This window comes from Naegleria lovaniensis (assembly GCF_003324165.1).
Source record: "Naegleria lovaniensis strain ATCC 30569 chromosome Unknown tig029, whole genome shotgun sequence".
Classification (NCBI taxonomy): domain Eukaryota; phylum Heterolobosea; class Eutetramitea; order Acrasida; family Naegleriidae; genus Naegleria; species Naegleria lovaniensis.
This window is the reverse complement of record NW_025407851.1, coordinates 422,993-449,196: the sequence shown is the minus strand read 5'-3', so window position 1 is coordinate 449,196 and position 26,204 is coordinate 422,993. Positions and strand designations below refer to the sequence as shown.

General features: G+C 37.4%; 12 protein-coding genes across 12 annotated transcripts; 5 read left to right on the top strand and 7 right to left on the bottom strand.

Annotated features, from left to right (window-relative positions):
• Nucleotides 1-26: 26 nt before the first annotated feature.
• C9374_007522 (uncharacterized protein) lies at nt 27-1,094 on the bottom strand (the record flags this gene model as incomplete). Its single annotated transcript, XM_044697497.1, has 4 exons — nt 27-296; nt 372-488; nt 542-556; nt 690-1,094. The coding sequence occupies 4 exons, from the start codon at nt 1,092-1,094 to the stop codon at nt 27-29; spliced, it is 807 nt and encodes a 268-aa protein (XP_044546645.1).
• Nucleotides 1,095-1,654: 560 nt separating this feature from the next.
• Nucleotides 1,655-2,845, bottom strand: C9374_007521 (uncharacterized protein; the record flags this gene model as incomplete). Its single annotated transcript, XM_044697496.1, has 4 exons — nt 1,655-1,996; nt 2,161-2,280; nt 2,402-2,416; nt 2,534-2,845. The coding sequence occupies 4 exons, from the start codon at nt 2,843-2,845 to the stop codon at nt 1,655-1,657; spliced, it is 789 nt and encodes a 262-aa protein (XP_044546644.1).
• Nucleotides 2,846-3,882: 1,037 nt separating this feature from the next.
• C9374_007520 (uncharacterized protein) lies at nt 3,883-6,111 on the bottom strand (the record flags this gene model as incomplete). The annotated part of the gene is made up of 1 exon (XM_044697495.1): nt 3,883-6,111. One exon carries the CDS (start codon nt 6,109-6,111, stop codon nt 3,883-3,885), a length of 2,229 nt encoding a protein of 742 aa, XP_044546643.1.
• Nucleotides 6,112-8,243: 2,132 nt separating this feature from the next.
• On the top strand, nt 8,244-10,295 carry C9374_007519 (uncharacterized protein; the record flags this gene model as incomplete). The annotated part of the gene is made up of 5 exons (XM_044697493.1): nt 8,244-8,460; nt 8,563-8,643; nt 8,713-8,910; nt 8,984-9,748; nt 9,913-10,295. The coding sequence occupies 5 exons, from the start codon at nt 8,244-8,246 to the stop codon at nt 10,293-10,295; spliced, it is 1,644 nt and encodes a 547-aa protein (XP_044546642.1).
• Nucleotides 10,296-10,569: 274 nt separating this feature from the next.
• Nucleotides 10,570-10,968, top strand: C9374_007518 (uncharacterized protein; the record flags this gene model as incomplete). Its single annotated transcript, XM_044697492.1, has 1 exon — nt 10,570-10,968. The coding sequence occupies one exon, from the start codon at nt 10,570-10,572 to the stop codon at nt 10,966-10,968; it is 399 nt and encodes a 132-aa protein (XP_044546641.1).
• A 2,205-nt stretch (nt 10,969-13,173) lies between these two features.
• On the top strand, nt 13,174-15,677 carry C9374_007517 (uncharacterized protein; the record flags this gene model as incomplete). Its single annotated transcript, XM_044697491.1, has 2 exons — nt 13,174-13,739; nt 13,832-15,677. 2 exons carry the CDS (start codon nt 13,174-13,176, stop codon nt 15,675-15,677), a joined length of 2,412 nt encoding a protein of 803 aa, XP_044546640.1.
• Nucleotides 15,678-16,022: 345 nt separating this feature from the next.
• C9374_007516 (uncharacterized protein) lies at nt 16,023-16,511 on the bottom strand (the record flags this gene model as incomplete). Its single annotated transcript, XM_044697490.1, has 2 exons — nt 16,023-16,156; nt 16,397-16,511. The coding sequence occupies 2 exons, from the start codon at nt 16,509-16,511 to the stop codon at nt 16,023-16,025; spliced, it is 249 nt and encodes an 82-aa protein (XP_044546639.1).
• Nucleotides 16,512-16,682: 171 nt separating this feature from the next.
• C9374_007515 (uncharacterized protein) lies at nt 16,683-17,828 on the bottom strand (the record flags this gene model as incomplete). The annotated part of the gene is made up of 1 exon (XM_044697489.1): nt 16,683-17,828. The coding sequence occupies one exon, from the start codon at nt 17,826-17,828 to the stop codon at nt 16,683-16,685; it is 1,146 nt and encodes a 381-aa protein (XP_044546638.1).
• A 340-nt stretch (nt 17,829-18,168) lies between these two features.
• On the bottom strand, nt 18,169-19,387 carry C9374_007514 (uncharacterized protein; the record flags this gene model as incomplete). Its single annotated transcript, XM_044697488.1, has 2 exons — nt 18,169-18,810; nt 19,214-19,387. 2 exons carry the CDS (start codon nt 19,385-19,387, stop codon nt 18,169-18,171), a joined length of 816 nt encoding a protein of 271 aa, XP_044546637.1.
• A 315-nt stretch (nt 19,388-19,702) lies between these two features.
• On the top strand, nt 19,703-20,464 carry C9374_007513 (uncharacterized protein; the record flags this gene model as incomplete). The annotated part of the gene is made up of 1 exon (XM_044697487.1): nt 19,703-20,464. The coding sequence occupies one exon, from the start codon at nt 19,703-19,705 to the stop codon at nt 20,462-20,464; it is 762 nt and encodes a 253-aa protein (XP_044546636.1).
• A 356-nt stretch (nt 20,465-20,820) lies between these two features.
• C9374_007512 (uncharacterized protein) lies at nt 20,821-21,614 on the top strand (the record flags this gene model as incomplete). Its single annotated transcript, XM_044697486.1, has 2 exons — nt 20,821-21,275; nt 21,356-21,614. The coding sequence occupies 2 exons, from the start codon at nt 20,821-20,823 to the stop codon at nt 21,612-21,614; spliced, it is 714 nt and encodes a 237-aa protein (XP_044546635.1).
• A 57-nt stretch (nt 21,615-21,671) lies between these two features.
• C9374_007511 (uncharacterized protein) lies at nt 21,672-26,145 on the bottom strand (the record flags this gene model as incomplete). The annotated part of the gene is made up of 2 exons (XM_044697485.1): nt 21,672-24,203; nt 24,262-26,145. 2 exons carry the CDS (start codon nt 26,143-26,145, stop codon nt 21,672-21,674), a joined length of 4,416 nt encoding a protein of 1,471 aa, XP_044546634.1.
• Between the last annotated feature and the right edge of the window lie 59 nt (nt 26,146-26,204).

Here is a 26,204-nt window from a genome sequence, read left to right as displayed (position 1 = left end):
ACGAAATCCTATTGATGCTCTAAATTCTATTTATTCGCAGCACGCTGCTGCTGATGACGATCAGGTCGTATCTTATCAACTGCACCTTGCTGCTGGTTCGAGGGCACATATCTTTGAAACGTGACTTGTCTCTTGTGATGCATTTTCAAATCGGAAAAGTAATACGATGTTGGAAGAGTACAATTATGAAACGCTTTCTGCAGCACCTGATGACACTCTTTAGAAATGGTGGTTTCATTTTCATTCTCATCATTGATATAAAACCATAAACTTTTCTTTTTCTCATGAATGGACATCTGATAAAGGTAAAACATGAATGTTTCCAACAGAACGGTTCGTTTTAGCTTCAAAAAAAGTTTGGTAATTCTTACCTTTGAATAGGGCCATCGTTTTCCATGACTCACTTCCTTATATCGTCGTTTCAGTGTAGAAACACTCACTCCCAACATGCGGGCAGCAATCATTTGAGAGGCGTGAAAATACTTGGACTGTTCATCAATGGTTCTCTGACAAACAGACAGACGCACACATAAGGACTTACCATTTCGTCAAGAGACTAGTGGAATTTCGTACGTACATGGTCACATTATTTACATGTGAATGTACGAACAAGATGGTGTTCACACAGGTGATGATTGAGCATGCTCAGTATTATTATTATTACATGCATACACAAATATTTAGCTTACCACATGCAATCGACCATTCGTCGACGTAATGGAAGAATTTGTTTCTTTCATTTCGCATCTTTCTTGATTCTTTGGAATGGTTCTTTTTCTTCTTGCCTCACCAGTCGCTTGTGGTTCCATGCGAGATTGACCATGATCTGAACACGATGACGAGCAATTTGATGAAGACGAATGATACAAGGGTTCATATTCATTGATCAATGAGTCCACTTGTCCACCACCAGCACAGGGAAGAGTCATGAACTGTTGTTGTTGTTCCTTTGAAGACACATGTTGTTGTTGGATAGGACGAGGGAAGTCAAGTGGGCTGTGATCGAGCACTTGTGCCAAGTTGTAGTTCGTGGTTGATTCAATTCCGAAAGCTGTGGTTCTCGTATGGCTACTGTTCGTTTGGTGACGTTCCATTTTGACGAGGAGATTCACTGCTGACTAGCATGTGATGTGTTTGTTTTTATTGTATTCAAAAACATTCGCCTTATGATCCTGCAGGAGGATCAATAGAGATGATGAGTGCACTAATTCTTTCATTTCATGGTATGACACATTTTTGTTTGTTTGGTTCAAATTTGTATGGGCAGTTCAACAACGCCTCGACAATGCAACAAGCTTACACTCTCAACATGTGTATTTTCTAAAAAGAAATAAAAATTCCACTGATGAAAAAGGTGTTGTATCATTGTAGTAGTGACGCACAGTGGTTGCGGATTGCCTCGAGTTGGATTAATACTTGAAATTGTACGGTTAACGACCATACCAATTAAGAACATATAATTTTTCAATCATAATATTCCTACCAAAATGTTCGAAGTATCACATGAGGAGCATGATCAAGTATGGTTCCACTTTCAGAATGAACCTTATTTCAGAACAGTGCCACTACTTTCCAATTACTTGTTTTGCGTCGAGATCACGACAAGTCGTTGTTTCAAACCGATATTGGAATCAGGTCCCATACTTGTACATGATCATTTCAAATTATTGCTACTTGAAGGGTCTTCTACAACTTGGTATAATTGTTTGGATCCACCCTTTAGACGGGGCTTGTGTTGCTGTTGATAGGAGATGAATGGCTCTCTTGTTAATGATTCTGATGCATCTAGATCATGTTGAGGAATGTAATTCAAGAATGTAATGTCTTTCTTTTTTGGTTTTGGTTTTAATTCTGGAAAATAGTGTTCAATAGGGAGTGTGCAATTTACAAACGCTTTTTCTAATACCTGCTCACATTGAGGTGAAATAAATTTCTCATCATCTTCTTCATCATTCATATAAAACCACAAAGACCGCCGTTTTTCTAAATTGGTTAACTATTGGCATATTAATAGTCATAGAATTTCATCATGCATCCAACCATAATGATAATAATCGTTTCAACAAACCGCAGTAAACATTATTGTGGTCAACAGTTCGGGCCACAGCATCAAGGTAAAAATTGCACAAATGAAAAGATTGAGGAAAATATTCCACTGACCTTGTGATATGGCCATCTGTGTTGTCCTTCGTAAGACTCTTTGAATCTCCTCTTTAGAGTTGAAACACTCACTCCCAATAAACGTGCAGCTAGAACTTGAGATGCTCCAAAATATCGTTCCTAATCATGATGGAAGCAGATTATCATGAAAATCAAACGATCCGTGGTCATTTTAGATTCAAAAAAACAAATAAGGCACATGTTGATGATAAAAGTATATGGGGTAATTGTTATCACATACCATATCGTGCTTTGCCTGCAGTTGAACATGTGCATGATCATGCATTGATGATGTAGTTGGCAATAATAATAACAATTACCCGGATTGGCGTCAATGTTGTGGATGCATGCATGTGTTGACTTGATTACTTACAACATTAATTTTGCTGGGAGCGTTTGTGTGAGTGGAGTATGTTGTGTCTAACATGCATGTGGGTGGTGGATGTGTTGTGAATGTAAACACAGGTGTAGATTGAAGCTGTGTTTGCATGACATGCTGTTGCTGACCAAGACTACCTACTTCAATGGATGCATGTACAGCATGTTGCGCACTATGTTGTGTTAGCTGCTGAACATGCATGTGCCTTGCTTCAACGTCTTCTTGTGATTGATCCATAAGTGCGTTACTACTAGTTAGTAGAGCGTTGTAGTTAGGATCATGGCAAGCAGTGTGCTGCGTTGGCATGTGGTTGATCATTTTCAATTCCAGCGTGCCAGAGGTTATGGATCAAGCTGCTTTTTTCAACGTGGTTGCACCTCGAGGAGAACCATGAGCGTTCGCTTATGGATCATTCTCACTACAATAACCTCAACAACACGAAGATCGCCATTCCATTCAGGTAGTGAGTGTTTGGGTGGTGGTCGTCATTGCGTGTTTGAATGCATGCTCATGTGAGCGAATCTTGTTTCGGGATTATCATTACTTGAAAAACTAACCTCCTGAAACAGGTTAGTAGAAGTTGAGAGTATCTGGTAGATTTGGCCAATATTCCGTATCCCACTACTATCTCGTATCTAGATATGAGATATGTCTCTCGTAAAACCTAGATGATTTGACCAAACATGTACAAACTCTATAATTGTGTCCCAAATTTATTAGGACGAGAAGGATTTATTCAGCGATCAATCGGGTGATTGTATTGTTGTTAGTAACGACCGCAAAGTAAATCATGATGGAAGGATGAAGTCAAAGATGTCGACGAAGCATTTTTTTCTGGGTGGCGCTAGCATCATCCTAGGAGCAGAAGGAAGCAGGTATACCGCATGAGTAATCAGAAAATAAGTGCGGTCAAAAATAAGACGTTTATCTACCATCGAAAAATACCTTCGATTAAAATACTGCTGGACGAATACGGATGGAGAATATCCCTGGTTAAAATACTGATGGATATTAACCATGGCATCAAGGACGACATAATACAACAGGGCAATTACATGTGCATAATACTGGTCATCAAAATACCGTCGGAAAAGTAAATGAGGAAAATACTGACCGACGAATATATGACATATTTTACTGCTCGACCAATACTGTCGGATGAAATACCACTGGCAAGATATGGACGGAGAATAATGTTGACAAAATAATGATTGAAATTAATTATGATAACAACGACGTACAATACCTTCGGATTGGTTCGGATGAAAGTACCACGAATTATTTTCATCGATACTTTGTTGAATAAGACTTGTTGATTTTTGAAATATTTAGAAAATTAATATTTATTTACAAAAATTATAACAAAATGCAAATTGATTCAATTGCCACTTTAACCCAGATGGCAATGAATAGCAAATACAGCTACATTTAGACTTGACTTTGCTGATATCTATTGCTGATAGCATTAGTTGTGGAATGCATTTGAGGTGATACATATAGGAAACGTTATCCATGTGTTTCACTTCAAAGATCAAGGAACTAAGAACTACCTTATCAGTTACTTGTTTAACGAACGCAATGTTCATTTCTCCTTGATCCGTTTCAAATAGGACAAAAATGTCTTTTTCAAGCTTGAATTCTGGTTCTTTTGCTCTTGGTATCAATTTTCTGCATTGAGGATATTTTGTAAAAAGAGCTTTCATGACCATTTCTCGTTCAGAAGCCCTTTTTTCAAGCTGTTTTTTGTTACTTTTGTCATTGAATTGCTTGTACGTGGAATGTTTTAACTCATAGAGGAGAGTCCAAAACCAAGTAACATGACCAATATCATCGACATCCTCAAATATATGACAGCCTGCATGAAAGTTTGGAAATTTACACTTTTCGGATCCAAAACAGTTTCTATATGCAACTCGCCACGCTACATAGAGTTTCTCGGCTTCTTTTAAGTCGTGGTCTGTATGGTCAAACCGCAACAATCGAACAAAATACTGCAAATGTAAAATCCAACACTCATATAGTTTTTGTCTCTTCTCCAAAGTATTATCTGAATATTTGGTATTTAGGAATAGAAATTTGTACCAAATTGGAGCGCTTATTGCTATAAATTCAAGCATCTCTGTTCCGGATAGTTTGTCAATATCACTGTACATTGTAATCCTTTTGCCATTCGGCAACCTTTCTCTCTCACAAACATCCAAAAAATCGTCCATGATTGTTGAGTAATGAATTGCTTTCATTGTTCTTTTAAATTGGGTTCGAAAAGTTCCTTGGATCTCTAAATGGAAAAAATCAATTAAGGCTTTGTGAAATGCATCCACAGTATTAGGATATTTTAAAAAAGGATTATCTATGATATGCAGAACAGGTAATTCTCGTAATTTTTGCGTTATTTTCGCTTTAGATAATTTCAAATCTTTGAATTGCATTTCTTCCCATATTAAGGGTTTAAAACCCTTGTCCTTTGTTCTGTCATTTGATCTTAAATCGATGCTATTAATAACAGTGTTTGCTTCAAATATATTTCTTTTCTCGAAATGCGTGACATACTTTGGATCTTCTATCGTAGACGCTCCAAATAAACAATCTGGTGTTTTATGTTGATTATCATAAATTCCTTCACAACGGCTACATTCTTCTTTCATGAGTTGCAAGGAATACATCTTCTCGACTGTGTCCCATAAAAACCCTGCAACAACAATCTGAAATTTTCTAGACTCACCTGTAGAGGGATCTTCTATTTCAATTATCTCCCCATCAAGGTGATTAATTTCTTTCATCAAATGGCTTGTCATTGTCCAAAAATCGCAGTGAGTTTTTGAGAACCCAAGTAAGCTTATAGATTCAAGTTTTCTCATGAAGTCGCTATTGAAATTCAACAAACTTGAGTACACTCCACATGTTGATGTTGACTTTGTTCTGAATTTTACAAAATCGTCCACATATATCAGCATCACAAGAGGGAATATATCACTTTGACACTTCTCCAAAATTTTGTTGAATATTTTAGATTGAAATGGTTGCTTGGTTGCAAACTGTTGTTGATGCTTTTCTCGGTTGAGACATAATTGGTTGACCAAATACGGATCCATTAACATGTTTCGAATAGTATCTTGTACAGAGTAAAGGATGAAATTATCATTGAACTGCATGGGTTTTTGGGGATTCAAATTATTTCCTCTTGCTTTCAAGGTATCATAGCTCACAAATAATTTCATCAACTCAGGACGGTCTTTAAATGTTGATTTCAGCATTTGAATCATGAAATTATATGCTTGTTTAGAAATTCCAAAGTGATTGATTAACATAAAACAACATAATTCTTCAAAACTTTCAAAAGGGTGATCTTTAGGGAAGTGAAATTCTTGTTCATGCTCGCACGAGTGATTTGATACATATGGCATAGATTGTTTCAGTTTCTCAAAAAATTCAAATATTGGAAATGGTGTTTGTACTAAATTCTGCACGTCAGCAGTGAGAGCTTCTAAGTTCATCAATAAACCACCAATATCACAACCTTCCTCCATAACAACCACTCCTGTCGTTTTCTTGTTGTTTTTTTCGTCATCCATTTTATCCTCATGTTTGCTTTTTTTTAAAAACGAACACAAATGACCACAATGATTTTTGATGATATGAGAATAATAATGATCAAACTCTGTCGTTTGTTCGGAACAACACTTGAAAACGGGGTTCTGAGCTTCATCTTTGTTTGAACATCTTTTCATGTGTTTTAAAAAATTGGATGCATGAGAGTCGAAGAAGCAATCTTTGCAAAAAGGACAAGTGAAGTAAGTTGTGCCGCATGAAAAACAAGTGCATTTGATAGAGGGATTCAAGGTTTTACACTTTGCCGAATTATGGATATACAATTCCAAATCATGTACATTGCATTTGTGGCACATTCTCAAGGAAACCACGTCAAAGAATTTGGATTCGGCCTTGTTCTGAAGCATGATATTTTTTTTTGTAAAGAAAACGCTTCCTGTGCGCGCTCGATCTGAACTCGCTTACAAAAACTTCTCTCCAATAGTTTCAAAGTTGACCCGTTTAAATATTTTCAAAAATCAAAACAAAAAAAAACCAATCATAATGCCAACTGACACTGTAAGGGGTATCAAGAAGAAACGTAATCGAAAAAACATTTCTTATATAGCTCCATCATTGAATATAACACTTTTTCAAGAAAGCAAGCAATTCTTAACTCAGAACAACGCAAGGTTTGTTTCTTGTCAATATTTCTTGGTAATCATTTCTTTCCATGAAGCATCAAACAATGTTGTAAATTGAAATTTCATTCATTTCTCTCCCAAGTAAGTTGTAATGTTGCTCCTATAAATTTTAACTCTTCAGATCTGTTCTAATCCCCAAACACAAGAGCAAAAGCTTCAACTTTCAGACACAGTGGTTACTCATGTTCAAACATTTTGTTCAAGTCTTCCAAACTATAGTATTCTTTCAGATTGTGATAAATCCCAGGTAGATGAAATAGTAAGTTGTGTTTGTTATTTGTTTGACTAAATTTCACAACAATCGTTTTTAGTTGATAAAGATATGCAGGAAACATATAAGTCAAATATTTGTGAACGCAAAAAAGAAGGCGAAACTTCGTAGAAGATCTGGAGTCTCAAAAAGCAAAAATTCAGACAACCTTTTTGACTTTGAAAACGACGAAGATGTGTATGACATCAATTCTGAGGAATATAAATTGTATCAAGAGCATTTACGTAAATCATCATCAGCGAAAATGAGACGCTCAAGACCTGTCAACCCTGCCAACGTTGTTGAGTTGTAAATTATGATGCCAATAAAATTTAAAATGCATTTGCAATAACAATTTTAAATCAAATATTGAACCAAAAAAATTTCAAATTGAATTAAAATAAAATAAGAAGATTTCCATCATTATCATCGATAGTAACAGCCACAGGTGTTGTGGTAGGTTATTTCAACAGTATTTCCGTCGTTATTTCGTTCATTAAACCTCCATTATTAGAATATTTAACATGATGCTTCTTCCGGCTGTATTTTGTGTCTTGGTGGATTCTTTTCGTCAGTAACTCCCGACAGTATTTTTTATCTCGAGTTTTACCGTCGGCTGTACCTGCGGAAACAAGCTTGAATCACCTTCGAAATAACAGACCGCAATAAGGAGACACTACTTATGCACAATATGCATTCAATAAGCTTCATTTACTACCGACGATAACTATGTAAAATACAGACGCGATTCTCTGCTCCTAGGATTACTACTACTACAGGCGAGCAACATCAAGAAGGAAAGTGAGACGAACAAAAGCAGCTTCATCCTGTCTTTGTAACGACAAGTAACCAATACAAAAGTGCGCTTGGCATGGTGAACGTATAACAATTAAAATGTTCTTCCAGCTGGAAGACCAAAGCTGATTTGTTTAGTTCCATGCTCTTGAAAATGTAATTCATGCATTTCAATTCACCACCTAATAGTCCATCGTTGGAAATCTCGCAACTGTTCCAACGCAAGCACAAGGAGTGCTAAAAATCATCCGTTGTAAAGTAATTATCCGGGTTGACCTGGGAACGCCCCGTCCAATAGCCATGTACAATTCTTGCAGGGTGAAAAATTGGTGAAAAAATAAAAAATATTCACAGACCTGCCAACTACTCTTTCGTTGCTTCTTTCCAACCATACCTTCCATTTTAATTTTGAACAACCAACACACCAATGTCCACTCCAACGAACCAACAAACCCTTACAGAAATGCTCTCCCATAGCCAACAAGCGCCTCATCCAAAAAGACAACTCGAACACCAAGTGGGAGAACATGCCAACGACCTTCATCAGACGGACGATGACTCATGTTGGGAAGACGAGCAAGAAGATGCAACAACTATCAAGAAGAAGATTCCAGTGACTCTATTGAGTGGCTTCCTTGGAGCAGGTAAGTACCATGCAAGTGGTTCGAGAGTAACATCATTGAATACCGTTCATCATGTGTATCATGAATCTTGATTCTAAATCATGAATGACATTCATTCAATAGGTAAAACCACTCTCTTGAAACACATCCTCAAGAATCGAGAAAATCTTAAAGTAGCTGTTATTGTTAATGATATGGCTGAATGTAAGTGTATTTCAAAATCTATCCACGTACATTGTTAACATCAAGTTGACCATTCCTAACATAATGAAGTGAATATTGACAATGCACTCATTGAAAAGTCTGGAGTGAAACTCAAACAATCTGAAGAGAAACTTGTCTCGATGCAAAACGGTTGCATTTGTTGTACATTGAGAGAGGATCTTCTCATGGAATTGTACGAATTGGCTCAAGAAGGTCGTTTCGATTATTGTGTCATTGAATCGACTGGTATTGGTGAGCCAATGCAAGGTAAGTATATCATCACTCTTTGAATCATGATTCAATATCACCCATGATCCACAATATTTTCATCCAATAACAGTTGCTGAAACATTCACATTTGATGTTGAATTTGAAATGGTCGACTCGGATGAAGAAGAAGCAACTTCCAAACAACAAAACAAAAAACGAAAATCATCCAAGAAGAACAATCACCAAACTGTCTCAAAGAAAAAGCAAACCATGATTCTGTCTGACTTTGCTCAGTTAGATACATGTGTAACGGTCGTGGATGCTTGCTCGTTCTTCCATGATTTGAGTTCGATTGAAACGTTTGCTGAGAGATTTGGTAAAACCAAAGATGAAAGTAAGGCCACCAACGACAACAATAATAATAAGGACTCTCCCAAGGATGAGAAAGAAGAAGACGCCACCTCCGAATATGAAAAGAACATTGCCAATCTCTTAATTGATCAAATTGAGTTTGCTAATGTCATTCTTCTCAATAAGATTGATTTGGTCCAAACTGACGAATTGAAACAAATTCGTGCCTTCATCCATAAATTGAATCCTGAAGCGGTCATTCATGAAACTCAAAATTCACAAGTCGAACTCTCTCAAGTACTCCATACAGGTTTGTTTGATTTTGAAAAGGCAGCTTGCAATTCAGGTTGGTTGAAAGAATTGAGAGGTTCTCATCAACCAGAAACACTCGAGTATGGAATTTCCTCATTTGTGTATCGAAGAAGAAGACCTTTCCATACTGAAAAGTTGTATGACTTGTTCTATCGTGAAAAGTATTTACAGCAAGTGGCCCTTCGTTCGAAAGGATATGCATGGCTCTGTACTCGAAATGATTACTGTGGAGGTAAGTTGTGGGTGTTATGTGTGAGAAATTCGAACACGAGTTCAAACTTGTATTCTTATATTGCGAACCACCAATGACTCGAATCTCATGATGATGATTGAATTGAACTTATCGTAACCTACGTTGAAATGGTCCTATCCATGATGATGATCCATTCACAATAGATTGGGAACAAGCAGGTCATCAAATTACCATTCACGACGGAGGAAAGTTCTTTGTCGCTCTTGGTGAAGACGTATGTATAGAATTGTACGGAAAGGAAATTGTCGAGAAGGCCATTAAGAATGATTTCTATCAGGGCAAGGATGAAGACTCGAGCTCGGACATGGTCATTGGTGATCGTCGGCAAGAAATTGTCATTATTGGTCAAAATTTGAATATTGAGGAAATTTGCAACAAGTTGGATCAAGCTCTGATTACTGAGGAAGAATTTTCAAAGGGACCTCAATACTATTCCACACTGTGTAAGGATGAGTTTGAGCCGTTTACAAGCTTTTTAGATGTTGATCCAAACATGGAATGGGAGACAGATGATGACGAGGAATAAATGAAAAAGGCCAACTCGAAAGAGCAAGTCGATTGATGAAATAAACGTCATGATCCTGTTCTTACTGTCAACCCTCTTAATTAAATACACACGACCTTGATCCTGTTCTGATTCAAATCTCTTGCAACATTCAAATCTCCAGCCGGATAAAAACTCACTTACAATGTACACGTTTACAGCTTTTTCAAAAAAAAATAATCACCACATCCCTCATCTGTAGTGATTTTTCAAAAGCCTTAATCATCGTACAACCTTAATCGCATCAGCAATAACAATGGCTACTCTTCCATGGACTCAATGGGTACAAGGTGCTCTCCTCGCTCCATCAGCATCATCAGGTGTTGAGGCTGTCTTATTGATCGGTAAGGATGGCTCCATGTGGGGTCTTGCTGGTAATTGGAATGTCTCTCCAACTGAAGCTCAATCATTGGCTGCTCTCTTGAAGGGATGGACTGAACAATCCCCACCAATCTCACCAACATTGGCAGGATCCAAGTTCATGGGAATTAGATGTGATGGCACTGAATTTGTCTGTAATGGACCAAACAAGACTGCTGCTGTTGGTATTGTGTGCTCCAAGACCATTGTTATTGCAATGGGTAAATTGGAGCAAGCTCGTAACATTAGTGCAGGCATTGGAAAGGCCATTTCACCAGTCAATGAATACTTGTAATTGCTTCCAATGAGATTGTTGTTTGGACTGAAATCAAACGAAGAATCACCAAAATATTTTCCCGAACAGTCTTAATAAAAGTGTACTTTTAGAGTAATCCGACGTATTCTAAACACTACATTCATGTACAAGATTTGTTTAAAACTATGATAATTATTATAAAAAATAGCATTCTTAATGTTATTATGATCATCATTATCATTGTGGTAATCATGATGATTACCAAATTGTGTGCATACGTGTGTGAAGAGTACCACAACCTTAAACTTGAATCATTCTCTCCCTCATGGACCTGGCACCACCGATCAATCTTTAAATCTTCAATGTTGGGAAATGTTGTTGAGATTGCCTCAAGGCAATGCATGCAACAATGTTTGGTTTGCATTTCCAGTAACATGTCATTCCAAAAGATTGATTTCGATAACAACATGGTTCAACGAGCTCATTTACACGTCTGGTAACAAGCAAAAGAAGTGTTGCCATGCCATGTGATCCTAATTTGCAAGATGAGAGAGATTATTCCGATTGCGTGATACTACTCCAAAAATTCTTCTCAACACGCACGCACTACCGTCCTCATGATCCTGACATGCAATTCGGACCTTGTTTAGGTGGTCCTTTCACTCTTCCGATTGTTCTTCCACCACTCGATGACAAACTTCCCGAAGTACCTCCGCTACCTTTCGATCTATGATCATTTGACGGATTCAACGTAGAGAAGAATAAAACAATGAAGGCAATAAAAGCAGCCCACCAATGTTTGATGGTTCCGATAAAACCTCGTGATGATTGGATTTTACCAGTGCTATCTATATACACCATGATGATATTTAGTAAATAATTATTGGATGGATCGATGTCAATTAATTATAATATGATCTTGTTATTTTGTAATCGTATTTTAAATTGCAGTTGTTATGTAATTGTATTTTTAAATCGCAGTGGCGATTATCGGAATGGGTTATGCACGAACTATTCCGAAAAAAGTCTCAACAACAGAGAAGGCTATTTTTTTGTATTTGAAATTGAAAACCCATGTTGTACATTAATGCTTGTATCAACACGTGTTAGTTATTATAACATCGTCGCCACAGCAATTGTACCGTTACAAATTGAATTCAAAGCTTCCAGCCGCTTCAACTAGTCGTTATAAGATTCTAGTTTTTGAAAAAAATCAATTCACAAAAAAAAAGCAGCATTCCTGCCGACTTTGTGGAGAGCAACAGTACTCGCCAAAATGACGACTAGTATCGATTGGTCTTGAACAAATTCATTCACACACGACCATAAGACCCAACAACTGTTGTGTGAGTTCGACTTTGGCTCAACCTGATGAAATATATGACAGAAGAGAGCATTTAAAGATGACGAAAAGGAGGAATACTCACATCCTTGTTCTTCTTGAAAATCCGAAAAGATTGTTTGCCAAATCACTCTAGGAATGGAATTGTGAACGAACAACACAAGAATTTCCTCTCATTGTTTCATCGAGCACACAAATTTCAAAGATATTCATTCACACATAAATATTTCCAACATTTCAACCACTTTATGGTTGAATACCCTATTCTCATGTTCGTTATGTAGTAGTGGTCGCTTGATTTTAAGGATCACGACACATCGTGTGAAAACCTGTGTTGTATGATGCCACGGTGTTGCACTCCAAATTAAAATTTGAGCCGTTGTAAAAAACCGTTAAAAAAATTTAAATTGCGCCAAAAAAACTCTTTCATCCCTCCAAAAAAAATCATATTCACAACAGCGAGCTTGAAGCAACAAAGCTTTTGTGGTTGATTCAAGCCTTCTCCTTCTTGTTGACCATCATCAGAGTATATCTGTCTATATATACATTCATTGATGGTTGTTGTTGCTCTTCATCCATAACAATTGTAATCCAAAACTTTGACTCTTCTCATCATTGTTGTTTGGAAAATTCTTCTACAACATAACAATAATCCAACATCATCACAGGTTTACCTGGCTGACTTTACTCCGAGGATTGAAAAGTAGGTATTTGTGTTTACCATTGATTATCAACTAGTTCTAACGATGATGTATTTCAATATATTCTTGCACATTTCTCGTGGTACAAAAGTTCAACCAAGTCTCTCTGCGATTGCATACGACTCACATTGAGAGATATTATTATTAACATACCTTCCACTTATACCAATTGAAAAGATCATAATGAATCCTACAACAACCATGACTACCAAGAAACAACCTAACTCGGCTTTCCTTCAAAATCAACCTCTCAATCCTCCACCTCCTTCCACAAGCACAACACTCTCTACACAAAATTCAGCTCTGTACTCCTCCTCTTCATCGGCACTGATAGATCCAGCCTATCGACCCATGACGCCAACAAACCTTGGCGACACCTCTAAGAATTTATTCGGATTGAATTCAAAATTCAATGGAACAATTCATCACCAACAAGGAGGACTTCTCTCTGGAATCAGTGTAAATAACACAAATCTTTCAAATTACCAGTCCATGAATCAGTCCTCTTCACTCGCACAACAAACAGCCACGACCACTGGTAATCACAACATGGCTCCTCCGACACCTCAACATTTTCCTTCAACACCATCATCCAACACAACAAACAATATGGAATCATTGTCCAGCAAACCAGCAGCAATTCCTGCTTCATCGGTAGCATCCACTGGCAAAGACAAAGCAGACATGTCTGACGATGAAGAAGAGACACAAGGAATAATTTCGGAGAGTACAGATGAATCAGAAGATGAAGCAACAGGAACAAAAAAGTAAGTTCTAGTGTTGTTCAACAACATCATTTATTGAAACTTGTACTAATCATGCCAATGCAATGATGTGGTCTGTCCAATGTTCACAACAGGGATAAATCCAAGGTAAAATGGACACCAGAGGAAGACAAGACTTTAAAGGCCGCCGTCCTTCTCCACAGAGGAAAGAACTGGAAGAAGATTGCTGAACATTTTCCAGACAGGACAGATGTTCAATGTCTTCACAGGTGGCAAAAAGTGTTGAATCCTGACGTGGTTAAAGGACCTTGGACAGCGGAAGAAGACAACCAAGTTATTGAGCTTGTGAAAAAATATGGTGCTAAAAAGTGGTCCCTCATTGCTCAACACTTACCAGGACGTATTGGAAAGCAATGTCGTGAACGATGGCACAACCATTTAAATCCAGATATCAACAAGGGACCATGGACAGAGGAAGAAGATAAAATTATTGCTGATGCTCACGAGAAGCTGGGAAATAAGTGGGCTCAAATTGCCAAACTCCTCCCAGGCCGAACTGATAACGCAATCAAAAATCACTGGAACTCTACAATGAGAAGAAAACTAGAGAGAGAACGAAGGGAGCAACAAGGACTTCCTCCAACCAAGCCACGAGGCAGATCTTCAAAGAAAAAGAAGGAAGAGTCCAATTTGGATGCAATTTCTGAAGCTAGTACTATGAGTACCAACTCGCTTGCATCAAGCCAAACCAATAATAGTACCACGGCATCTGCCTCCTCCACGCCTCTACTTGCTGCTTCTGAGCAAGTCAAACCAAAACGAAAGTACACGCGAAGAAAGTCAAAGAAAATTTCTGAACAAAACTTGAGCGAATTACCACCAAAATCTCAGCCACCATCTCAGATCACAACGGTCATGATGTCAGGCAGTGTTGCTTCAGCAAGTGATGTCAATGTGAGCGCAATGACTGAAATGCACCCTCTATCTCTAAACAATGACAACTCTGCCTTGTCATCATCGTATCATCAAGCAGATAACGTTGTACAGGATTCTGTAGAAGGAGCAAACTATGCAGAAACACTTTTTGCTGATTTGCCAGGAGGTGTTGATCCTAATTCTTCCATTCTTGTACCACCACCATCCTATAACCCAGAACTAAGCTCAGAGGTGTATCCAAATGCGTTGCAATACGATTTGTCATTTTCTTCCTCACCAAGCAAGCAAGACTCTTCCATGTTAAACAGCTCGTTCAACTTTGAAGAAGTTTTTGCAAGCCCCAAACACGATAGAAATTCTAGTTTCATCAGTCCCATCAAAAACACACCCTCAAAAGGTCTCTTCTTTTCACCTCCTAGGGATAGCTTCTTGTCACCAGCTCGGTCAGCCTTTCATTCGCCATCCATATTTAGAAAACGAAAGCGAGATTCTGAGATTTTGCAAGATAGGATTGCACTCAACTCAAACACACCTATTAAGAAAAAGTCTCCAATGAACGATCGTGTATTGACTAGCCCAAACTTCTTATTCAGTCCTTCTACTCCTCAGCAACATGAAAAGGTTAGAGACAATCAGTCTTCTAGAAAGGTTTACTCGACTCAAAAACGATTGGATTTCAATGATCAAGAGCTCATTTCGACTCCACAAAATGCAAGGTCATCATCATCCACCAACAATACCCCAGCAGCAACAACAACACTGTTTGGAGGCGGTATTGCAAACTTTTCTCATATCAACAACAAAATCAATTCGGTAGACAAGAATTTAGATTCATTCAGATCGCCTTCAGAAAAAGTGCCTTTCACACCTGAAAGAGATTTATCATCCTTAAGCTTTTCTCCATTTAGCACCAGGACACCTTCATATACCAATGCTTCTCCAATCTCTCCTAGAATTCCTTCACCATCCAACATGACAAAGCGACATGCATATTCGCAAGCAGAAATGCTCTTTTCAGCCCTTACAAGAAACAGTACTTTGTGAAAGTACAAAGGTGCTCACAAGTGAACGTGAGCTGTATCCGCTGCCACTATGAACATCAGGCCGTTTTCACTCCGAACGGGCAAAAAAGGACATTTGAAAATTTGGGAGCTTGTAATTGTGGATAAGTGGTTATTTGAAATAAAGCTGGGCCTTTTCACAAACAAAAGTTGATGACAATTCAATAGTTTTTGATATAAATATTGAAATAGTTGTTTTTAATAATTCTTACAGGATCGAGGAGAATAAAAGGGATTAGGACGGAAGACTTGGTATTTCACAGAGGAAGTGGCTTAATTGGTGGTGACATTCTTTATGCTTGCTGGGAAGTGAATTTTCCAAAGGAAATTATTGCTCATCTAGCATTTCGTGTCGCTTCAACTCCTCACGCAATTGTTTTGAGAAATCATCAACATCTTCATCATCCCAATCTTCCTCCCATTCAAGTTGTTCTTGTTCTTCTGTTTGATTAATATCCCAATCTATTGATATGGTTTTCAATTAATTGAAAAGTATGAGGTAATTTTTTGATTAATTGATTGATAAGCAGACATTGATTATATTCAATATAGATGTTCCGATCACATTCATGTCAATATTCACAATGCAGCAATGTATTAAAAAATTGTATAAGCCAAGTTCATGATCCGATCATCCGTTAATAATTTTCAAAATGGATTTTTCGTAATCGCATATGATCATACATCAAAAAAAATACATACTTTCATCTTCAAATTCTTCAAAATCATCATCTTCAAGAATGTCTTGCTCTTCCAAATTTTTCTGTTCGGATGGGGTCGTTGCTGTCGCGGAAGTGTCTTTCTTATCGGAGGGCATTTTTTTGCTTTTAATTTTCGCAATTTTGAGATATTTTTAGCATTAAGGATCTTGCCTGACAACAACAATTCGAAAAGACAAAAATTTTGACAAAATGGAATACAAAGTTGAGTTCAAAATTTATTAGTTGTGTGTGTATTGAAGAGTTTCCCTTGTGAAAAAGAAATTTCCTTAAACTTTAAGTTCCTCATCATTCACTTCAGAATCATCAATAAAATCGTCATCAATGAAATCATCGTCTTCATTAGGAGCAAGACAAAATGGGAAAAATTTGTCAATATCGCCATCTAAAACTGACACATCCACTGGCAATAGAATTCCAGCATTTAACCATGAGCTCAGTAACAACGTCAATTCATATTCAAAGTCAATAGCCGATTCTTCTCCTTGAGCCAATTCGGTATCAAAGAATACATCTTTTACAAAATTGAGTAATTTGTCGTCATGGATGGAACGGTATTCTCTCTCACAATAACCATGCTCATTTCTGAAATATGAATTTAAAAACAAGTTCTTGGACTGAATGAAAACTTGTTCAGAATAAAAATGGTTACTTCTATAGGTGTCAATATTGTGTGAACCTTTGGTGGAAATGCTTAATGGAAATCCACAATCACTAAAAACAACGTAATCCAATTCCATCCTCTTGTCATCAGTATCACATATTCTTGCAAATTTGGTCACAAATAGTCCCTTCAACGTTCCGAATATTTTGTGCGAAATGTTTGAAGAAATTCTGTCATCGGTAGAGGTTTCTATTGTTGAGAAAAACTTTTTCATTCTTTCCAACAATGCCACTTGTTGCTGTTCTATTTGCACTAATTTTTCAATGGTTTCAAGATAATTAGTAGCTTTGTTTGATTTCCATTGCGCTAATTCTGGGGATGGCACGATTTGAGGAAATTCCATCGCCAAAGAGTTGTACTTGGTAAAATGTTCATTCATTTGCTTGACATGATTTCTGTTTTGTAACTTGACAAACATTTTAAGAATGGACCAATAACTATATTTGTCGTTTTGCTTTTCATTCTTTTTAGAGTGTTTTCTCTTCTTCTTGTTTGGCTTGAAGTTTGTTTCTTCTTCTTCTTGATTGTTGGAATGAAAGAATTGATTCGCGCACTGAATCATTTCATTTAATTTTATAGCTTGTCGTTCATTTAATGAAAATAAATTTCGTAAATATTCTCGAGCAAATTCTTCGGACTGGAAGCACTGATGAAAAGTTTTACTGATTAAATTGGGTTGTAAAACTTCCCATTCCGAATGATGAGAATATTGTAAAATCAGTGAAGAAACAAGTGAGTCAAAGATTGCCATTTTTTTGCCGAGTGTTGTAAGTTGAGTGGACCAAGTTGGAAGTATGACGAGGTAAAGTAAGGCCGAAGACCAGGAGAGTTCAAAATGTTTACAATTTCCATGCCTTCGTTTTTCTCCAACCATGCCCCGTGAGATCTCATAATGACTGTGTTATACCTTCCTTTGAAAATTCACAGCTGCGCAACAATGAGCTCAATAACAATCGAGAACAAGGACACATGCTTCATTAACAATGTAACAAGTGAATCAAAGACATTTTGTGATTCCCTCGTAATATTTATTCCATAAATCATGGCCTTAAATATTTTCTTCTTTGTAAATGTTGGACATGACCATTAACTTATTCAGTGAGAACTTTGAGGAATGATGGCATCAATGCCTTAGCACCACCATTGACAACAAAAGTCTTGAGGAGACCCTTCTTTTGATAGAATTCCAACAATGGAGAAGTTAATTTGTCATATTCAACAAGTCTCTTTTGTACAACTTCTTCACGATCGTCATCTCTTTGAACAAGTGAGTCCTTAGCTCCGCAACCATCACAAATTCCCTCAACCTTTGGAACCAATGGAGGCATGTCCAAACCATCTCTCTTGATGTGAGCAAAATTGTAGACTTGACCACAATTGGAGCAAACTCTTCTGTTACTAATCTTGGCAATGATAATATCCTCATCTTGATGCAAGTTGAGAACGAGATCGAGTTTAATCTTGTCGGAGAGTGAGTCAAGTTTAATGGCTTGACTAATGGTACGTGGGAATCCGTCCAAGATGAAACCCTTTCCAGTTCCAGCAACACTCTGAGTGATCTTGTTCACCAAGAGATCAATGACCAATTCATCAGGAACCAAAGCACCCTTGGAAGTGTAGGATTGCATCTCCAAACCAATCTTGGTCTTGTTCTTGATCTCTTCTCTGATAATGTCTCCGGCAGCAATGTGAGGAATGTTTAATTGTTCAGCAGCACGACTTGCATAAGTTCCCTATATTGTGTGTGTGTTTTTCAACAATGAATACATTCGAAATTCAATTCGGGTTTTTCATAATTTTTCATTTCACGACAAGGCATGTTGGGTGTGATGAATTTTTGGTATATGTACAATGGAATAGTTGGTATGATGATATGGAATGTACCAAGAGTTAATCATCAAATGATCCATAAAATTCCATCATTAACAGTTCAACGTTGTAAAATCAGAGTGATGATGTCATCATGGAAATAAAGAAATTCATCATCACATGGTATCATACACACGCACAAACAAAAGCAAACCCATCATGTGATGTTTTTCATTCCAATCATTGTGTGGATCCAAAATGTCAAATTTGTTCACCACACACGCACGATCAGCCCACACTCCAACCACATTCACAAAAAACACATACCTTTCCTGCACCAGGTCTACCAACAAGCAAAACACCCTTCTTGAAAGTACTTTGTTCAGCAAAATTAGAAGAGCATTGGGATGAGAAATTTCTGGATTGATGAGTCGATACGATGAGGGAAGAGGATGATCTCGTAGCGATCTTTCGGAAGACAACAGAGGCAGACTTGTTCATTTTTTGTAATTTTTTTGACCTTATTGTGTCATCCCAGAGTGGGATGTAACGTTGGTTCGAAACAAATGTCTTGTTAAATTTAAGGGAGCAGTGTTACAGCCTCATGAACATGTTTTTCGTCCTGCTCAGTGTTTCAAACACTGTTTTGTGCTGAAAAAGCATAAGAGAAGGTCATCATGTGAACAAGATGGAAATTGCAGTTTTCCGATTGGATGACAAAAATAGAACGACATTCTTTCATTTTCTGGCATTTCATTCTTGACTGATAAACACTCCCCAAGAAAAAGACAACAACAACAACACGACAAAAAACCCATGAGCAATCTCGGCGCTGGAAAGGTTCGATTCCAAACCGCTTTCGTTCCCTCAAAACACATAACAGCCAAACAGGCTCGTCAAATTCATTCCTTGGCCAATCCACCGCCACCACCACAAGTTCCAGGACAAACACCTCAACCACCTCCTTTCTTTTACACGACTACCACATCCATTCTTCATGATAATCAACGCAATAGAAAGAAGGATCGTACAGGAAGAAATCGGAAACGGTTTTTATTTAATACGAGATGGAATGATGAAAGGAAGGATCATCATTCATTGTTGAGTGTCGGATCATCATCCTCTGTGATTCAATTTGAATCCACCTTCTCTCTCGTGTATCCCAAGATGAATCCAGAGAATGGTTTTTATGATCCTCCAAAATCATCGGATTCCATCAATTCCATTCAAACTCAATTCCATCGCGAGCAACGAGAGGAATTGCAACGTATCCGAACCATTCAGAATCGTGCCAAGAGAAATCGAGAAAAACTGATGAAAAAGATGATGATCAAACAGACTCAAGAGCATCAATCCGATGAAATGGAATCATCAACAAACTCAACAACATTGGTCTTGGATCAAAATCACTCACAAGAAGCAATGATTGAACAACGTATTCAAGCCTTAATGCAAACTCCCCCATTGAGAGCAGCTCCAAGAACAGCTCCTTCGCATGTATCCGCATTGGGATGGTCCAGTCGAACGACTGCTTTGACCAATGTGACCTATTTTAGACCTGGTGGAAAAATGCATTGAATCGGATGTTTCTGAATTCATCCAATATTTCAGAGAGGTTTATATTCCCTTCTCGGAAATTGGTAATTGCAAACAAGAATTGTGTTTGCTATGCAAGTCTGAAAATTGCTCTGAACAATTTGTTGGATTTAAGGCCGTGAGATCAAGTGCATTGAAAATTGTATTTTTTTTAGGAATGCACAAACGCCGTGAAATGCTTTTGAACATTTGGTTTTTAAATGAATTTTGAACATTGAAAACCAATGTAAAGCAAATGATTATTTAAAAACAATGAAGATTTGGAACAATTTAATTGTTGGAACGTAATTCGTAAACTATGCACTTTAGTTTTGTATTTATTTTCAAATACAAAAAAAATGTCAGATGCATCGGCTTCCTCTAGCACACCCACTCAACCCGAAGTGGAATCATCACCAGCAAAAAAGAGAAAATCAACGTCGGCAGCATCGGGATCATCTGCAAAGAAAAAAACAAAACAAGTGAATTTAGCCAAGAAATTACATTCATTGGAAAAGGAACAAATTATTGTTTTGATTACGGAGCAACTACCACATAGATTCCCAGAAAAGTATGGAGAAATTGAAGCAGATGTGTTGACTGTGTGTCCTGATCAAAATATTAATAACGTCGTGAATGAATTGAACATTTTGCATCGTAACATTCAAAAGGCTTTTCCGCGTGCAAAATATGGATCCAATCGAGATGATTATGCATTTAAACGAGTCAAGCCATGTTTGACAGCTTTCAAAAAAGGAGTCAGTGAAAAAATTAAGGAAGTGAAGGATGGTCAAAACTGGCATTTAATGTGTGAGTAAGTACGCTGTATGATTCGAGCCATGTGCATGTGGCTCACTAACTCTGTATTCAATTCTGAATTTGTCATTTCTCCAGCTTTCTTAACAAGCTTTTGAAGCTCGTGGAAGATTTACCAGATTTTGACACTGCAAAAAACAACAAAACCAAGACTGCACTTTTTAAACAATGTGCCACCAATTATGAAGCAATGCTCAAAGCTAGAGATTGTGATTTATCAGGCGACGAGCTGGATAGTATTAGTGCAGCAATTACTGATAGTGGCCAAAACACAAATTCAGATTTTGCAGATGTTATTGAGAGACTCAAAAAGAAGAAGGAAGCATTGGAAAAGTAGTATCAATGATTTTTATCATGCCCTGATTCAAAGACTTCATCACATCCCATCATTAACTTATTCACTTGTTTCAGTCAAAGGAGTGGTAATTGTTTGGGAGCTAGGCATTGATGAATGTTCGATGAGCTCAAAAGTGTAACCATATCGATCACATAGCCATTCTACTACTTTCAATACATTGGTTTTCTTTTGATCAGTGATCAAGGTGCACGGTATCTCACTAAGTTCTTTTAAGGCTAACTGATCGTGTGAAAATAAATCAAAATTGCGCACAACAAACCAAACCAGTTTTTGCTTGTGGAAGGATGCAAGCCGTTGAACATATAATTCATGGAGCAGCAGTGTTGTAGATTTCTCTTCTGCATGCTGATGATTGTTGTTGGGATCACTGTAATTAACTTTATCCAAGACTCCAAAAACGTATCTCAATCTGTCCATTACATTCTCTCGGGTGATTGGTCCGGAAAGTGAGGTGTAATATTGAACCATTTCCTCAGATTGCGCAATATCATTGGTGATCGACTCAATATTCGATGAAGAAAGCAAATAGGCATCAATGGTTGTGAACAACTTGGAAAAATTCGTGTTTTCCAGTACCAGATTGAGAAGTTCAATGACATTCTCATCACAAATCAAGTGACCAATATTATGCTCTGCTAAATCTTTCAAACCTTGAACCATGAAAAAGTCTGCTGTTTGAAATAATTCCAAGTTGGTATAAATATCCATGATACTCTCTGTTGTTGTTTTGGCTTGTGACAATGCTGTGTCTTCTTTTTGAACAGAGTCGTCACTTCTTCCATCCACTGGATTGTCATTTGTCTCTGCTTCACTTTGAACAGAACTGTTCAATAACTCGAGATTTTCTTCTGAGCCATGCGACTTGGGGGATGAACTCCTTTCTTTTTCCTCATTATGAGATCTAGTTGTTTCTTCTTCTTGTAATTCTGATTCACCACAATTTATATTCTTCTCGTGGTCATTTTCGTTGAGAGCCATTGATGAAATTTGTCCTGTTGTTGCCACAATGACATTTTGAATTTCGTTTTGTCCATCAGAAAGGACATCATCTCCATGATCCATGGTGTTGCTTTCTTCTTTACTGTCTCCAATTTCTGCATCACTTTCTTCCATTGTATTGTCACTTTGTTCGTCATCTTCTTCTTCATAGGTATGGTAAGTGTTGATTTGATGACTTTTTTCAATAACATCTGCCATATCATTTGAAAATACTTGCGAAAAATCTGGATGGGTGTGCGGCAAAGTTGGAGTTTGAAGATAATTGTGGTACAAGTAGTACACAAATAGTTGTAATGTTTTCTCAGTGCTGATAAAGTCTCCAACATTGTACTCTGTGGCTTGTTTTTCACTAAATGTTCCTTTCATTAATTGTTTGAAATAAGGTGAACGAGAAGAAAGAATAAATTTGTGGACTTTGCATTCAATTCTGTGCTTGGATGACTGTTGAACAACAAGTTCATTATCGAGGTGAGATTTTTGCTGCTCTGAATCGTTCGTTTGTTGTGTATTGCTCTCTTCAATGGGAATAAATAGTGTGAAATCTTTAGATTCGTCATCTTTCCACAATACATTGAGAGTGTAACATTTGTCATGATGATCGATCCTGTCTAATAAATACTCGAAAGGAGTTCCAGATTGTGACTGTTCAATTGTGTCCTCGTCATCAATAAAACGCTTTTCCATCGCATGAACATGAGGCTTCCAAATTGAGAACAAGGCATTGAGTGTTGTGTACTTGGCTTCTTCAACTGTCTTGTCAAACATATTTTCTAAAACTCCAAGATAAATATTTTCAATCCATGCAAATACAACGTCAGGTTCCAAACAAATATTTTCAAATTTTTCTAATATTAAACGATCCCTAACCAATGAAATGTCTAAACCTTTGGAGCGCATTTCTGGTGTGCTGAAGAAGTCGTTGTACAATGAGGGACATCTGCTACGAATCAAAGGAGTGTACACACCAATCTTGTCAGACTGAGAGTTCACAATATAGCTATCATTGTAAGATGGATCATCCTCATTGAGGAAATGTGTAATATCATCAGCCATTGTGTTGTTATTCACCAATGTATCATAGTCACATAAATTGTATTCAATGTCCTCTGTTTGGTCGAGCTCTTCCAGATTGGTATTTTCAAAAAATGTGTTCAAATCTTCATAAATCACTTCAGAAAAATTGGTTGGTGCAATAGAAGGTTGTGACTTGAATTGTGGCTCCAAATTTGTAAACACACTCTGCATGAATTCACAAAGCCTAGGTGGTGAATACAATTTACCTAGACCTAATGCCTTGATAGCGCAAATGACATCGTCCTTGTCTACAAAGTTATTTTCCTTCGTTATTTGCAAGTATTCAATAATTTTTCCAATAAAGCTTTTAAGAATAAAGAATCCTTCGAGGATACTTCCTTCGTTGCATGAAAGAATTCCAGCCTGGCGCATTAATCTCATTAAATCCACATGAAGTGAATCACTTTCAGGGTTCTGATGCTCTTCATCGATACTGGTCTCAAAAACATGATCCAACGATTGAATGTGATTATCTTCACCGTTTTGAGGTTGGAACTAATGTCATTGCCCATGTTATTATTTTCTAACATGTCACTCCTATTTTCAAACTTACATTTTTATAAAAAGTGACCCATTCTTCGTCTGCCACGCTGGTGCTCTCTTCTCCTACGCCATGGTACAACCAGTCTTCACAACTTGCTATACTGGTTGGTACGGTGTCAGAGTTGAACAATTTGCTTTTTCTGTACATTTTCAAAGTGGATGATGGAGTATGATGAGTATACCATAGAGGATGACGTGTGTTAGTGGTATCATCCACTTGTATCATGTGTCCACGATATCTCATTGAATAGTTTTCAATGATATTGTTGTCCTCTCCTTCATCGAATGAATCATAATCATCTGAATCTCGATCTGAAATTTCCTCACTATCTGAGTCATGGCAAAATGGGTCAGAAAATGTTCTTTTCAAGTCTTTGGTGATTCCTTCCAAATCAGTGTATTCAGCCAATTGTCCCTCGATTACTGAAACCGAAGCATTGCCAGTCAATAAATAATTCGCACCATTCTCATCAATGAATTGATCTAAAACATATCTTATCAATGGTCTACTTTCCCTTTGATATTGTTCTTCAGTGGTGCGGTGAAGTAAGTAAATGAGCTCCTGATTTAAGCAGTCGAGAATCATTAAGGAGACGCCAAGTCTCATGAGTGACACCTCAATATCTTGATGCTCTTCATGATGAAGCGACCCCTTGACACGCATTCTCATGGTTTTTTCAAGAATACTAAGGAAAGGATGATCTCGTGCATTTTCAGGTGTAGCATCTTGTAAGCAAATTTCAACAAAAGGAGGTTCATAATTGCTTCCAAAATCTTTTTCATCAGCCAATGTTTTGTTGAACAGATACGAGCTAACGTAAACGTCTTCATAATCAGAAAGATCCTCGAAACTCTCGACCGAATAGGTCAACTCTTGCTCTTGATGAATTTCATCTCCAATATCATAATCTTGGTACAAAATAGAAGGTGACAAGTAGAATGCATCAAGGAAGGAGTATCGCAATATTTCTTCTTTTCCTGGATCAATTTCTGAAATACTTGGCAATTTTTCAGAATTACCTTCTTCAGTATTGTCGCTTAATAAATTCTCCTCACGCTGGTCTTTGAGAATTTGTGGCAGAATATATTTGATCCAATTTTCTGGCGTGTTGTACGTTTTTCCTGTTAGATCCCAACCAACACCATCAAAATTCTGTTCATCTTCAAATCTCAAATTTGATCGAATCAGATTTTTGATAAACTCTTCGTCATGTATCTGACATCGTTTTACCATTCTGTCTGCCAGAAAAAGTGAAATGGATTCGATCATTTCTCTCTTTGTAAACAGTTCGGAGAACAGTTTGATTACATGCTCCTTCTTCGTGACATCGTCTTCACCAATGCTACGAGATGTATCATCATTTGTTGGCAAGTGCATTGTGTCACATTTTGAAGAGGTCTGATCTGAATGCATTTCCAAACACTTCAATGAATCTGCACTGGTCCAATTCTGAATGCCAAGAATCAGAGATGACAGAAAGTGTCTAATCTTACGAACGCGCCAAATTTGATTAAACTTCTCATCTTCATTGCTGCCTTCACTACTTGTATCATCATCCAACTCCTGATGAACTTGTTCAGCAAATACATTGGCTCCATGCTTTGGAAAATTATCTTCATAGTGTTGCAATAACAAGTATTTTAAATCCAATGTTTCATCATTGCTGTGATGATTGAATTTTTTCACTTTTTTCAAATGATCATGATTTCGAATAATGCCATCATCCTCGGAGGCTGACCCTTGTTCTCCTTCCTCTACGCTGGAGCTCAGCTTGGATTTCGTGTATGTATTGTCCTGATCTTGCAATAGCTCTCTCTTTCTCTTGAGAGAGAGCAACCGTTCTTCTTCCTCGTGTGTGCGAATGGGACAATCGCTGGACTCAGCATGAAACATTTTTTTTAACTTTACAACGTCCAATATTTCATCGAAATTCGTTGTTTATCTAAAAAAAA